This window comes from Typopeltis vanoorti, chromosome 22 (assembly GCF_054136105.1).
Source record: "Typopeltis vanoorti isolate ZY-2024b chromosome 22, IOZ_Tvanoo_1.0, whole genome shotgun sequence".
NCBI classification, from domain to species: domain Eukaryota; kingdom Metazoa; phylum Arthropoda; class Arachnida; order Uropygi; family Thelyphonidae; genus Typopeltis; species Typopeltis vanoorti.
The window spans coordinates 77,228,604-77,245,279 of NC_143570.1; the positions used below are offsets into that span (position 1 = coordinate 77,228,604).

At 36.3% G+C, this 16,676-nt stretch overlaps 1 protein-coding gene across 2 annotated transcripts in view; it reads left to right on the top strand.

The window, feature by feature from the left end:
* The first annotated feature begins 2,643 nt into the window (after positions 1–2,643).
* The window catches only part of Fis1 (Mitochondrial fission 1 protein), a 91,232-nt gene continuing 77,199 nt past the window's right edge, over positions 2,644–16,676 (top strand). For both annotated transcript variants that reach the window (XM_090411914.1, XM_090411915.1), the window contains exons 1-2: positions 2,644–2,735; positions 14,446–14,578. In XM_090411914.1, the coding sequence (XP_090268040.1) occupies positions 2,691–2,735; positions 14,446–14,578 (178 nt within the window). In that variant the 5' untranslated portion in view covers positions 2,644–2,690. The remainder of the gene's footprint in view (positions 2,736–14,445; positions 14,579–16,676) is intronic.

The following is a 16,676-nucleotide window of genomic DNA, read 5'->3' on the forward strand; positions in this document are numbered from 1 at the left end:
TCACTCTGGCAACCTGTCTATATCTTCCGAGCTTTTTATTTGTATAGACTTTGAAGTCTGTGACTTTCTCTAGAATATTTTGCCGTCTTTGATCCATAAAAATTGATACTTTTTTCTGTTTTTTCCTTTCTTGCTTGGTACAAAAGATTCTGATTGAAAGATGTTAAATACTCAGATAGAAAGATTGGCGTATTGTCTTGCGATGCATTTAAATCCTTCCTTGACTACTGGTTTTTTCAGTCTGCTGGCTTTTATGAGATTGTCTCTTGTAGCCTTGCTTGTCAGACGAACTATGACTGGTGCCGGTCGTGGCGAACCTTGTTTTCTGTTCTTCCTGGGAAACCGATTTATGGTCTGAATATCATTATGCTGTAAGGGGATGTCAATTGCATGGCCTAACTTTAGAACTACGTCTCTGAGATTTTCTGTGGATTCGGTTTCTGGAAGACCGTTTATGACAAGGTCTTCTTTATGTTGTTGTTGGTTTAAAACTTCGTATTGTTGTTTCAGGGAATTAAATTCTTGACGGAGTTCCGATGTGTCTTTTATCAATTTGTGCTGCCTCTCAGTTAATGCGTTAATGCTGGTTTTAATGTCTTTTACCGTTTGTAAGATTTCTTCGACTTTTGAATTATTAAATTTAACAAACACTTCATATTCGCTAATTTTTTTTTGTTATTTCTTTATTCTGTTTATCAAATAGTTCTTGGACAAGATCTACCAAGCTGGCTTTTATATTTCCTAAACCGTTTTCTAGTAATAAATTAACGGAACTCAAATTATAAGACTCACCGGTGTTTTGTTGTCTGTTCAGTTCATCTTCCGATTCTGCCTCCCGCGTAATCAGTTGCGTCGTGGGTGGTGGCGTTTCTTTGTTCTCTCTACAGTTTAGGCACTTCCATTCTTCTCGTTTGGCATTGGATTTGTGTTGCCAGGTTGTTTCAGAAAGTCTGGAACATGTAAAGTGAAGATTCTTATGGCATTTCCTACAGGTTATGTAGCATCCGTCGGACGGCAATTCCTTCTGACACTTGTTGCACTTCATGACTCTTCTTTCTTCCTCTGGACAGCTGCAAAGATGGCGACGTCCTTTGTTCTGTACTCGTTAGCAACCGCGGTGTACGCTTCAATTTTTTTAGCACACTCAGATTTTGGATTTCACTTGGCCAATTTCGATGAATTATATGTCACTGTCTTCAGCGTGACAAGTAGAGTTTCTTTATGACACTTTTAAATTGAAAACAGGAGTTAGAACCACATTAAAACTATAAAAACGGGACGAGCAATACGACCATGCAACCGTTCGTATGCCTACACAGCCTATATTAAAATAATAATAATAATAATAATAATAATAATAATAATAATAATAATAATAATATATGAATCACGATATAGCAGAAGCTGTCTGCCATATGCTCTCTCTCTGTCTGTTCTGAAAAGCTTTAATTCATTGATGATTTGCACTTACTATCAGTGAGACAAATTTCCAAGTTAATTTGGGATAAAGTAGTTCCACTTACTCTTTCGGGGAATAGAAAGGAGGATTCAAAGGATATCGTCGGTACCGTCGACAGGGTCTGACATACAGTAGAAGCAGCTTGCCTCATGGCGCGACTTAATAAGGGCACTCGTTCAGCCATATTGCCGTAGGCGCCGTCGCTACGCTAGTTTACGTTAGTTTACGCTTGGAAAGAAGTTTTTCCAAGCGTAAACTGATTAAAAATTATTTGCGAATAGCATTGACCCAAGAAAGATTGGTTGGTCTAGCAACTATATCGATAGAGGCAGACATAGCTTATAATTTAAACTTAGAAGAGCTTATAAACAGTTTTATTGTGCGATATCCCCGTAGAGCAAACATTTAATTAATATTATTATATAATCGTTTTGCATTAATGTTTCTCTTGTAAAAGTTAATTTGGGATAAAGGAGTTCCACTTGCTCTTTCGGGGGAATAGAAAGGAGGATATCGTCGGTACCGTCGACAAAAACAGCTTCGCCTATTCCCTATACAGGAACAAAAAGACGTTAGCTTATTATTATTATTTTTTTTGTAATAAAAATAAAATAGCAATTGGAGATTTCCTTATATTTTTGTCTTATAATCCATCAGGGGTGATATTTAATTGTTTGCCTCACGGCGCGATCCAATTTGGCGACGACCCTGGATATCGTCTAATGCTTTAATTATTCAGAAGGAGCAGGCCGAGTTCCTTTAACTGGAACTTCCTTTTTGGAAATCAGTGGTAGGTAATCTCACCCCTAGTAATTATTAATACTGAAGGTCCTGACTATTTGATGTCTCTCAATGCATCTTAAAGTCTAGTAGACATTTCACTCCGTCTCATAATTGCAGCATAAAATTCCAGACAATAATCGGGATATGAAACTCAGAATTTGATTTCAATTCGAAAACAAACCAGTAAAGAAATCTAGATAAACGTTTCTCTAGTCGAACGACTAGGAAAACTTATTAGGGTTTTCCTTCCGGCAATCTGGAATATGGTGCTGGAAACGTTGCTATACCGGAACAAAAATGCAACCATAGAATTCTACATAAAAAATGAGATCATGTAACTTTTTTTGTTTGTTTGTTTTTTGTTTTGTATATGGGCGCTTTTATTGTCTGAAATACGAACAATCTTGGTGGCACTGTCGTGTCACATAGATATCGGGTGTTTTCCAAGATGGAGGCGTTGTTAGATGACTATGTTTCTACAGAAGATCTTAGAGTATGTTAAACAAGTATATTATTCATAACATTTGACTGCGGTGTTTTGAAATAATTTGTTTCAAGACTTTTTTTTTTTTCCGTTTCGTGTTGCTCACAAAAGTTTTACAAAATCTCGCTACAAACTTCTATATTTCACTTTCTCTTGGACAAACGTAGTAATTCTATGATTTGGTAACTGTGTTCTATGATAACTAATCTTATCGTAACTGGCTTGACTTGGCTAATCGAATTAACGGAATACAGGCTATATCCTATCAATGTATGTACAAAGCTGTATCTTTTCAATCCCCTCTTTTAATTTCCCAATCTATTTGAACCGCAGTACCGTAGACAATATCACTGATACCCGGTTAATACAGTTTATTATATGATACGTCAGAATTAGATCATATACTGTAGGAAGCCGTTTTTGAAAAATGCAGTTATCTTAAAGACCATTTTACTAGACATTTTTTTCGCTTGTGGAGATATTCTCCTCAGTGACAAAATGTTTGCTTCCAATTCTTTGGTTTTTCCCAAACCTTATGAAACACAAAAACTAGCGCAGAACATTATTAGTTGGTAAACAGAATGTTGTCAGAATTCCTGTTAAAAAGTTATATATATTTAAAAAAAAAAGAAAACCTTATTATGAATGCTATATTATTTTCATTTCAACTATACATTTAAAAATAGGAACTACAATTTTTAAATATACCATGTATTTTCTCCTGTGTTTTGCATGCACAGCATGGTTATGTTGATGCAGTATGTGGCTCTTTTGTGAAGGACATACAGAACATTTTAAATGGTCAGTTGACATCCAAAACTGTACTTTTCGTTTTCTTGTGGAGTGCAGAATTACTACTGAAAAGTTTTATATAATCCTATTCCCTTTTAAATTCTCCATTTATTATTTCACCGAATTGCTTATTAATATAAATTGCTAGTATTGATAAGAATGCGAAATCAGCAGGCTTCTGGACCATGTTGTTTTTTCATCAGCCATATGGATAGAATGATAACATATTTTGTTATTTGCAAAAATGCTTCATCTGGTGGTAAATACTAATCCTGCTGTTAGTCCAATATCTAGGATGAAAAAAAAAAAAAAAGATACAGCTAGGAGAAACTTATTGTGATGAACATGTGTAAATTTAATAACCATAATCTTTTAATAACCACTTGCAAAACAGTAAAGCAAAACAAGAACTAAATGGCCATTTTACACACTAGAGACCATCAAAGTGTAGGAGTAGCAACTGAGGTAGTCTGACAAAACTAATCAAAATATTATTTGTATGGCTTAATTTTTATTCTGATTCAGTGTTAAAGGAATTAAAGTATACACCAGATCACCCCCTTGAATATATATCGTGGCAGTGGACCAAAGCATTATTCATGGTGAACTCATTCACCTATAAAATAATTATATCTGATAATTTGATTGATTTGAAATGCAATACATAATTTGTTAGTATTTTGTTAGTTTTAAAACACTAACAAATAATAAACAATACAATTCTTACTCAAAAAATTCAAAACAGTAGCTCCTCCTTTCACATTATTAGAATAAAATATTTCAAGTGGCTTACATATTAAGGGATCTGAGAAATAAGCTCAGTTTGAGATTTTAAAAACCAATGCTACTTTTAAAATTGTAGAAAACACCAAGATGCAATTGCAGTGGTGGAAAATAAAAGGAATAAAGTCAAGAGTACATATCAATACCTGAAGCAGAGAATGCTATCAGAAGCCTGAAATTGGGAAGTCAGAGATGATGTTTTACTCAAAATATCTATGGAGGTCTAAAAGTTTTACAATGCAACACTGTATAATTTGGGAAGAGCATTCTTCAGAAAATAGAATTCCATATGATATACTGCTTGACAAAATTAAGAGATTTATTATTTTTTTGCCATTGTCTCTAAAAGTAAATATCCAATATGATAGGCATGCTGGCTTTCAAATTCTGAGTATTATTATTATTATTACAGGCTACTCCATGGAGTCAGACTTATTTGAGGGAGGCCCTAAACATCATATCAAGCATTATCCAACAGACTTATTTGAGGGAGGCCCTAAACATCATATCAAGCATTATCCAACATTGCGCACGATCTGCCATACTTTGCTTTGAACTCATTCACAGTCATGCCAACCTGTGTCACACTCATTCACCACTCTCCAAGCAAAAAAGCCTAGTTCTAACACTCTTGCTAACGACACTCTTACCCATTTTCTAAGGATGGCCCTAGTTCTCCAAAAAAAATTGAAAAATTTAATCTGAATTAACTTTGTAAAATCCCTTTAGTAATTTGTGTCTCAATCATGTAAACCCCACTTTCTGCCTGTCAACCAGTTTCTGTAACCCAAAATTCTTCAACTTGTCCTTCAACCAGTTCATTCCATAGACCTGCTACCATTTTGGTCACTTGCCTCTGGATCCTCTCTATCTCCTATTACTAAGAATCCTGTTGCCCAGATCCATACAGTAGTCAAGATGGTGTCTTATCGAGGGTCAATAAAGGGAAATAATAATGCTTGTCTATGCTCATCAAAGTATTCTTCAATAACCAAGTGATCTGATGAGTTGCTTTACCCACATTTGCTATGTGTGCCCTGCCCTCTGAAGTTTAACTCCCTGTCCACTAACACTCCCAAATCTCTAACCTCATCAATTTTCTGGAGTATAGTTCCATCAATGTAGTATACGGCTGGTAATATTTTCACCACAAAATGCATAACCTAACACTTTTCCACATTAAACTGACACCCATTCTCCTTTGCCTAGACTGCCAGTTTATCCACATCATCTTGCAAAATTTTAACATCTATATTAACTATTGCTCTGCCCAACTTTGCATCATCGGCAAACAACTAAACAGTTCCTCTCAGATCCTTTCCTATATCATTAATATACAAATTAAATAGAGCAATCTAAGAACAGAGCCTTGTATCAAGCCACTAGTCACAGGCTTTTTTTCTGTACTCTACTACTGAATAAACTGCTCTGATATCTCTCCATCAACTACCATCTTATCCACCTTGCCAACCTGTATCCATCCCCATGTGCTGCAGTTTACTGATTAGCATTCCTGTTAAAGGCTTTTTGCAAAGTCCATCTGTATCACTACAAACTCAGCTGTCACTTTATTATTAAACATGAGCAATAGCTACTGAGGCAAGACCTACCCTTTGCAAAATCATGTTGCCTCCCTCCCCCCTCATACAGCATCTCATTTCCATCTATCTGTTCCTGTATTTTGCTCTTGACTAACTTCTCCAGTACCTTGACAACTCCTGATATGCTGATCACTCAGTAATTTGTTACATCAGGCTAGGAGCCTTCCTTTTGCAATGGAACTTATTTTTCCCCTCTTTCCACCCCCTTGAGACTAACCCAGAGCCGAGACTTAGGTTAAACATGGTCAAGGGCACTGACAGTTCCCTAGCACCTTCACATAAAACTCAAGCTGGAATACCATACAAACCCATAGCTATACTCACATTAAGGTTCTGTAATATGCTATGCACCTCTATGTCATTTACCTCAGTTCCCATATTAGTCTTTGCTTCTCTTGTTACTGCAGTATCTCCACCTGGATGATATACTCTTGCAAAGTGTTCGCTTAGTAATTCCATTATTTCAACTGATTCAGTTACTTCCCTACCATTGTCAATCATTAACACGTTCGCTGCCAACTATGAGTATACTCGTAGTTGGTAAACCAGCCACACAAGCCAGCTATGAGTATACTCATATGACGCTTACTGCCGGCAACGAGATTACTGTACTGACCTTGAAGAAGTGAAAATGCTTGGCTTATGGAGCTAGCATCAAAACTATGTATTCTCATAGATGGTATATGCTCTGCACAAGCCAACTACGAGTATACTCGTATGACACTTACTGCTGGCAATGAGATTACCGTACTGACCTTGAAGAAGTGAAATTGCTCGGCGTACGGGAACAGACTATGCCGAAGTAGCGTGGCAGCGAACGTGTTAAAATCATTCTGCCATAAACATTCTTTCTTTTACTTGCAGCATATCGAAAGAACTGCTTGGAGTTATCTTTGGTCTTTGCTGCTAATTTCCTTTCATACTCTGCTTTTGCCTTTCCTTTCTCATCACACTGATTACCCTTCTGGCCTGTGCTTTATACTGGCCATGTGCTTGCTGGTTACTTTTCTCCTTGAATTCTCTCCACAATTTTTTCCTTTCTTTTCTTTTGTAGTTCTGGCTTAATGATGATATTCATCCATTTATCTCTCACTTGATTATTCTCCTGACTCTAGGTATGCAGTCTGCTGTTATTTCCCTCAGACACTCCTTCCACTTTCCATGTCACCAATCAAAGCAATTTCCCAAGCTTGTCATACATGCCAGCTCCGTAATTCCACATATACCCTCACTTAACTAAAAATTCAACACATTTTGCCATGCCCCATGTCAAGACCATATGATCACTCTCACCAGTTGGCCGCAACGTGGTCCTATTGGGTATAGACATTCTCAGATGCAATTACTAAGATCGAGCACTCTCAAACCCCTAGTGTGTTCCATCACATGCTGTCTCAGGTAATTATTCTTTAGTAACTACATAAATTCCAATTTTTTCCTCCCATGTGTCCTTTCCTCCATCCAATCTATGTTCCCATAGTTGAAATCCCTGTAATAATTACCTGCCCTCCACTCATTGAGACTATTTGCTGATGCATACTATCCCCAAAATCTTTTCCATCCACTGGTCTATAGCAGTATTCAACTGTATATTTTTTGCTCTGCTGTCTTCTATCTCACACCAGATAGCCTCAAATGTTCTATTTTCACTGGCCTTCAGTTGAACTTCTACTCTCTTCATTTGCGATTCATCGGCTATCATTAATGACACTTCTATCCCTGTTCTTTTCTCTCTATCCTCCCAGACACACTCTACCTTTCATATTCTATCCCACTAAATACATCATCTTCTGTCAGACATGACTCACTGATGCCAATAACCTTTGGCCAGGATGAACTAACCAATGCCAAAAGTTCCTCCTGCTTGTTCCAAATGCTCTTGGCGTTAGTGTACATAAAGAGCAAATGCACCTTAGACCCACTGCTATCCTGACACTTTATAGTAACTATCCCATTCTAGTTTGTTACCAGTGGTAACAAACTAGAATGGGATAGTTACTTGTCTTGCTCAGTAGATTAGACATAAACTAGGAGCACTGTTTTCTAACATTATTTCTACTGGTGTGCTAATATTATTGCTAATTTGGTTCCTTTTTTTACTAACCAATTTTTTATACATGCATTACATCGCTAACTTTGCTGGCACTGGTAAAGCAGGAGTTATTGCCACTATTGTACAATTTTCTTTTATCTAGTAGTGTTTTCATGCTTAGAATTTCCTTTAAGTATTCAGACTTAAAGGCACTTTACATTTAATTCAGAGTTAACATCACAGTTACAAAGAAAATGGTCCCACCCACAGCAAGGTTAATTGGAATTGATGTGCAATCACAAAGATACTTAAATAGACCATAGTAGCCAAATCATCCACTATGGCAGAGATAAGTATCTTTATCATCAGAGGTGATATTCAGCTGGTATGGCCATACTGGTTATTAAAATTTTCAGTTTTCTGTACCGGTTAAAGTCATTATTTAATTTTATCATAATGCCATTAGTTAATTAAAATGAATAATAAAAATAAAGAAATGCAAGCATATTCATAGATTTAAAGAAAAAAAACAGAATACGATTTATCAGTGCATGTACAATTGGCTTGGTCATTAGCTGTGATGCACATATGGCAATGTACTCGGTGTGTTTTTTTACTTTATTTACAAACACCTGCACTTTCGAATTTCAACCCCAACTGCTGACAGGACCAAACATGCTCGAAACTGATGTCTCGATCTGGCCTTATCAGCTGTCAGCGGGTGATGCATACTCTAACATGTATGTTTGGATCGCTAGAACAACAGTCAACTGACAACATTTACAGTGTATGCATGTAGAAAGATTTAATGTTCAAGTATGATATTTTAAAATAATTTCAAATTATAATTAATTATTCAGAAATTATTAATATTATTATATACATGACATGTAAATAAATAATTATAAGTAAATAAATGTCTACAATACTTTTATTTTGAATCATACCGGTTGTTGAATATTTCGAATATTACCACTGCTTATCATAATTAAATATATAAATTGAAGGGATAAACTTTTAGAGGGGTTTCTCCTTCCTGGGGAGCCACTTAACATCCATTATGGTAGGGAGCCAACTGAGAACTGCTAAAATAGAAAGATTTTCCCATGGAATATTTAGAGGACAGAGACAACATCTAAAGCCAGACATTTTTGAAGTTGGGAAAGTGAGCAATGTGAAGAACAGCATCTCCAGTGAAGATCCTTCTTGGTACTCCTGAGAAGTCTCATTCACAATGGACATGAAAATACCATTTGCAAACCTAGTCACCATCAGAACATCTTGAGTGATGGTTAACTACCTCGGAGTACAGAGACAGTGTCTGCGTTGTGGCTTGTCTGAGCAGCTGTTGTCACTGAGAAGTGTTTCATCTGTGTCAGCATTGAGCAAATCTCAAGAGCAGCAAAAGTCATACTGTGCCATAGCAGTACAACAGTACACAAAGTCATAGCTCCCCCCATGCCTCCCAATGTGTCTTATGTCTGTAGATGCATGTGTTTACAGGGCTGGTTTGTCTGTTCTGGGGATGAAAAACTTCTCCTGAAAAAAAACTCCTATCTCTGTATGAGACCAGCTAACTCACCTTTTGTCAAAAGAGACCAGATAAAGGTTCCTCACGTCACTGACGAGAATTGAACTCTGGTCTTTCTGACCAAAGGGCTTCGTCTATATTGACTGAGCTATGGAGGCTCTGCCTGAGTGTACATAGCTTGGCTAAATGGTAAAAGTTTCCTTCCTCTCATGTAAAGTGCTGCGACTCCACCAGAATCTAACAAATAGTAAGATGCATGTTTCATTTTTCACACACAGGTGAGTCATCAGCCCTCAGTAAATAAGAATGTGTAACATGACTATGACCTCTGCAGATCCTATCAAGAACAACTTCCTATCTGTTCTTTTTTGCAGAGACTTTATAAACTTGTCTGGTTTTTGGGAGATTAAGAGTTTACCTTTGTTAGGTTTATATTTATCACTTGTTTCTGTTATCAAATGTTGATCTATGGTATCAGTACTTAGTTGGGACTTTGTTAGGGCTCCTGAAACATTTGAGGATGAAGATTTCATGCTAAAGGGGGATTTGTGGTTTGGCAGCAGTGCTCTCCATTTACCATGGAGCCATGCATTTATGCCCACTGACTGGCAGGCAAATGGCTATGCTTGAGAGTGGAAGCCAGAGCTACTTCGAATGCAATATCAGCATCACAGCAAGCCTTGGATCCTGATTCTAAACCATGAGATGAGTGACAATGCAATACTCTTGACCCTTGCAGGCAAGTCAACTAGCCAATTGATCCTGGCTGAGCCATCCAGGCATGCCAAAGCAGGCACCAAAGTAGTGCGAGACTACCAGGATCCACCCCTTTTCTGGATCTTAGTAGTCCTGGTCCGTGGATCACATTGCACTGTAAACATAGCTGCAGGGCATTGGATTCCAGTGGTGGTGATGGTCTGAAAGGAAGGATAGTAGAAAAGACTGAGGAGAAGTAGAGCAAAGAATACAGGAAGAGAAGCAAAGAAAAATGAAGAATGAAAGGGACCAGTACCATCACTGGGATGGTATACTGGCCCCATAGGGATGGGGGGTGAAGAAGGTAGCTCTACCCAACACTTCATCAGCTACCACATTTCTATCTACTTCCGCTTCATCTACTACCCAGATGGAATTGACATACACCTTCCAAACAACACCACCACCATCTATTGAACTTGACACAACATTTCCTGTAGCACTCATTTCTCTTCAAGAAGAAATGCTAGTCGAAGAAGCAAATGAGGGATAAATTAAAGAATCTTACCTTCACCACCATCAAAGGTGATAAAGAGAAAAAGAACTCCTCACCACCATCAAAGGTGATAAAGAGAAAAAGAACTATCTCTAAAACCTAAAAAAAATAAAATCAAGACTGAAAAAATATCTATTAGTAAGGTATCCAAGCTGCAGCTGGGAAAAAAACTCCTCCCCACTCCAGAGAAGATCAAGAGGTACGTGAGTCAACAATTTAACTCATATGAATATACAATATTATTATTATTATATAGGTATCTCCATGGGATCATCAAAACTCATTGTGGGAAATCCATTATTTACACACTAGCCATTATTCATCTCCTGTTGTCGGTATGCCACCAATACATGTTAGAACAATGGTGGCAAAGACTATGTTGTCAGGGGATTTGAATTTGCAGGATTTTGTGAATTGATGGTGTGTATGTGAGATGTAGTCGTTGTGAAATTAAAGGATATGTGGAAGAAAATTGAAACTGGAGAAAGTGTGCATGTGTGTATTAAATGTTTCAAAAGTGAATGCCTATTAGTGATGAGAATGGATCAAATAGTAGAGTGAATAGTATCGATGATAGTATGGAAAATATTGAACATGCGATGGTGGAAATACAGGAGAACGAAATGGACATTAATAAAGAAATAGTGCACTTGAATGTTATCCTTCACAGACAAAGTGCAAAATTGAAAAATTGCAGAAGCGACAAGAGACTAGCAGGGCTGAGAAGTGAAAGAAACAGGTGATCCGAAGTAATAATAAAGACAGGTGAACAAACGAGAAAAACAAGTAAGGTGAAAGTTACGTACAGAGACTCGGTGATTAGGAGAGTACTTAATGAAAGTGTAACAAAATTGTTTCCTTGGTGCAAAAAAAATCATTTATGCCAACCAATCACTTGGTTGGCACAAATGATTTGAGAAATAAGAAATATTCTATGAGGGAGTATGCAAAGAAGTTGTTAGAAGAAGCAAAACAGAAGAATGAGACGGTGAAGATTGTAAGTCTCCTACCACACTATGATAGAGATGAGCTGAGGAGGGAGACTGGTAGCAAATGAATCAATACATAAGTTGTACAGGAATGATGTAGGATCTGTGGTCTGTGTTTGACGGAAAGAAGGATTTGTGTAATGATTGACGGCATCTAAATGGTTTTGGTTTTAGGTGTCTAAAAAGAGTTTTGTTCACTAAGCATAAATTCATATAGAATAAGAAAGAAATTAGTCAAAGCACTAAATTAGCTGCTTAGAAGACAGTGTTCAAACCAATTTTTAACCTATGGATCCTAGAACCAGGTTAGAAATAAAACACTTAATCAAAGACTGGAGACCTGATATGAGCGTTCTGAGAAAGATTAGGTAGTTCACATTAAAATGAGGATATTAGGAAAGAACTTATCATTGTTAGTAGAGCTAATCTTGGGTGGTATTGTCATTTAAACAGAATGGGAAAGAAAGATTAGCAAATCAAGTGTTTTTTGCCAGGTTGGCAGGAAAAAGACTTAGAGGAAGACCAAGATGTAAATGGATTGATACTAGTAAAAAGCACCTCGAAAGACAAGAATATAAGATCTGATAATGTTGGATTATTGACAGATAACCGATTTATTTGGAGAAAAATTGTTGATCGGAAGTTAGTAATGGTGTAACTGTTTCATGTAGTACTATCATAATTATCCTGTATACACCCTCAGATTGTACATATCAGGTATTTAATGACAATGATGATGATGACAATCAAGAAATCATTGGAGTATAATATCAATCTATATTTAAGTTTTGTAGATCTGGAAATGGCTGTGATACTCAAGCTTGCTTTATGCTTGTCAGAAGCAACATAGTTCAAATACACATAAATTTACAAAAAAATTGATTATATATTGGAATTAAAAAAGAAAAGAAAAACAACACAATTTACATCATAAATACACTAAGTAAAAGTACACTAGAAGGTCCATCAAATTTTTACTACTCAGAATTTGGCCAGATGACAAGCATTAGGTGTCGCATTAATGAAATCGTCCGTTGTACAATCAAAGGAACATGATCTAAAGTTCAAGAGGTGAGCCATAGTTTGCTCTTCCCTTCATTCACATTGGGATGATTCACGAGTCCCCACTTTTTTACGTTATCCTTGGATCTTCCAACAATTATATAGTGCATGTGGAATATTGTACAGAGTACTGTTGATTTTGTATTAAGAAGTAAGTCACAAAACTTAGTTTTGTTTTCCCTTTGATGAACATTATTGTTATTATTATTATACAGGTATCTCCATGGAGTCAGAAAATTCATTGTGGGAGACCTATACTATACCTATCATACCTCTCCTCGAACTTGTTCATTGTCAGGGCACTCACAATAATTCAGTTAACCCATTCCATTCACTCACCACTCTCTCCAAGCAAAAATCTATTCTGTATGCCCTTACTAACCACACTGTTTTACAACTTCAAGGAGTGACCTAGTTTTTTTTTGTTTCTGTTATGTCCCCTCTTTTTCTCCTGTCAGCTAACCTTTACAGTGCACATACCTTCATCCTGTCATCAGTAACAGTTAAATTCTTCATATGCTGTAATTGAGAGAAACTCCCTTTCCCACCTAATATATTATAAAATCTTTAAAATCCACTTCAAAGTATGGAATTATATGAAATGAGCACAGTTTGTGATCTGAAAGCTGTTGCATGTATTTGTCAGAAACGATCTTAAACTGTACTTACTTGGTGCAAAACTTGCCACAATTGGACTGCAGTCCATTGGAAAGCTGTTAAGTGATGAATCACAATGCACTCTCTTTGGATTAGACAAATGTGCTTGATATGCTGCTATCTAGGAGAATATTATTTACCAGAGTGCATTATTGCATTTTGTCAAGTGAACTCATTCCTGTAGTGTCTAATAAATAAACAAATGCTAAATTGACATTATGTACATTCCTGTGTTACACTTGCCTTGGAAGTTCTGTGGAAATGACTCATTTGAGTATCATCATAATAAAGCACCATTGCCAGCTTAGTTGGCTGAGTCATAGGAGTGGATGTTTAGGAATGCCTTTGGGTTCAAGATGAATTTCATTCATCTCTCATATCAAAGCTTATTGCCTGCCATGTTTAGTCTCTAGAGCATAGTTTTCAGATTATGTAAAAATAAAGAGAGAAGAAAACCCTCACCCCATCCATGCACTAAAGTACCATAGGTGTAGGTTTATTATAACCTCTAATGAGCAGGAGTTGCATAATAAAAATAAAAAGTCATGATGCAAGTAAGGGCTGTGGTGACATAGTGTGAGAAATGGTAGTGTAATGGAATACCTTTAGAATAGTTAGTGTATATAAGACCTGAATATTCTATGTCAGTGCAGTACCATAATTATTTCAGTGGAGAAATGAACCAAAATATCTGTTTTTATTAACATTTAGTCAAAAATCCACCCATAATAGTAACACTTTTCATCAGTGCTAAGGATGGAGCATCAGTATTTTGAGACAAGTGAAAAGGAAGGGTTCATAAACAGTTAATGTTTCCATATCATTTTTGCAGCATGGCATATATTATACATGCATTTGAGGTGGGGAGTATCATCTCACATTACATTTCAATGTATTATTTGTGTGTTAGAAAATTATTGTGCAAGTAATAATTTGCAAACACATACATAATACATAAACTTTGAAATTTGCAAACACATTCATAATATATAAATTTTAAAATTTGGTTGTATTTTACAGAGATTTGAGCAGAGCTACAATGAACAAATAAAGAAAGGAACTATAACATCTAAAGCTCAGTTTGAGTATGCTTGGTGTCTCATCCGTAGTAAATACTCTGCAGATATTAAGAGAGGAGTTGTTCTATTAGAAGGTATGATTTATGATAATAAAACATTTATTGGGAAGAGCATCATAATCTTTTAATATTATTTAAATGACTTTTTTTTTTTTAAGTGACTTCCACACTCACAGGGTTATAAACATATAGTGCATTAGTACTTTGGGTGGGCTAAGATATATATATAGATATATGTTTCATTTATTTATTTATTTGTATTTTTATTTTTTACATAATCTGGAATCCCTTCCCCAGAGACCAAACATGGAACTTTTTCAAGGCATTTCAGGCCTTCATTAATCAGAGTGGTAGTTTCATACTTGAGGATTAAATTCATCTTCTGCCTAAAGACATCCACAAACGGCATGTCCGTAGTGGGATCGAAACCCACAACCTGTTGGTTGGAGATGGTAGTGTGATGCTTTCAAAACAAAAAAAAACATGCTGAAGCCTATTTTTTGTTATACCGCTCTAGACAGTTTTGTTTTGCCTTATTCTGCCACTGCAAATGGTCTGATCGAAACTAAAATTTGAAATGACCCAGCAAATTTTAATAAAGATCCTAAATACTAAATGTCATTAAATTCTATCCAGTTGGTGCAGCACTATTGTTCAAATCATTTTGCTAATTATAATGCTGTGATTGGAACCAAAATTTATCCACATAGACATCACCCTATATGAAACCTATATCAAAATTTTATTAAATTTTATAGCCCAACTAGGGGGGAGGTGCTATGCCCCCTGGTGCCTACGGTGCCCAACCCCCGAGTTCCAGACTGATAGGCCAGTTCTCCTTGAATTCTGAATACTCAGCACTCAGGGTAACCCCTGAGTTTCAAAAAACGTGACATAAAAAGCTTATCATTTTATATATATATATAGGGTAGATTTATATTAAACTTCATCCAATCAAAGTTATTGCGGCGTATGACTTTTAATACATTTTAGCCTGTCAAATTTTTTTAATAGTTCCATACCAGATTTCATTAAAATCTGTCTAGCAGCAGGTCTAGAATAATTGAATACAGAGGGATAATGTTATCTTTAAAATTGGATTGGAATTAATCAACTTGAGAAGGATACTGGTAATACAGAAGGAGGGTAAATTATCAGCTCACAACATTAATTTGCTATAGAGTTTTTTGCAGCCTCTCATATGTGTAAGTGATATAAAAAAAATGAAATAGTGGTATCCCAGCATTAGTTTGAATATAAAGATTAATCTGTCCTTATGCTCCCAAACAGAAAGCTGCTTACCATTTGTAGTAAGAGGACAAACCAATAAGTGGGGCCTGACTTAATAAGCTCCATGCTAAACTCATTCAAATGCTTCAGAGATATAAGTAATAAGCATTTAAGTTTTTCTGAACTGTTTGATGGTATTTGTTCAAGGATGTGTGTGACTGTTGAAATGATGGCAGAATACATACTGGGCCTTGTTTATTAGTTTGAAGAGTTTCTAAGTAGCACAGATATTGACTATTGATGTCAATATCTGTGCTTCATTACATCAGAAATAATTCACATGGAAGCAATAGGATAATAAATTGGTAATATTTGTTACTATTCTTAGGAATAGCTTTGTCATGGAGTAATTTTTAAGCTGCAGAATAATAATATGAACAGGCAACACAAAACAGGAGTTGTCTCTAAGGCATAAGTTCAAATCTCCTTTTGGAGAGAAGAGCTTGCTTGTCAGGTTCTTTTATGATCAGGCTATGTTATTAGTTTGTTTGCAGCTCTTTCAAATTTCTTTTAGGAGACTGTTGCTCATTTAGTAATGACAGTGCCCTTGGGTTGAAAAGGCTTCAGTTTGATTGGATGCATTACAAATGCCTGTCTAGAATGCGAAATACTTCATAAGGGCTTTTTAATTGAAGGCGTGGTAGCTGATTTAATATAAAGGTTGCAATGTTTTTCATCTTGCAAGTAAGCAAATTGGCCCATGAACACAACCACCTATGTACATGATACACCCTTAGGGGAATGCATCAGAGGAATAGCAATTTGGATGCATTACAAATGCCTGTAAGTCCCTGACTAGATGAACTAACCCATCCTTGGATGGAAAAAAAGCGAGGGAGGTAGGCAGGCAGAAAAGAATGTGGAACAATCAAAAATGCCACAA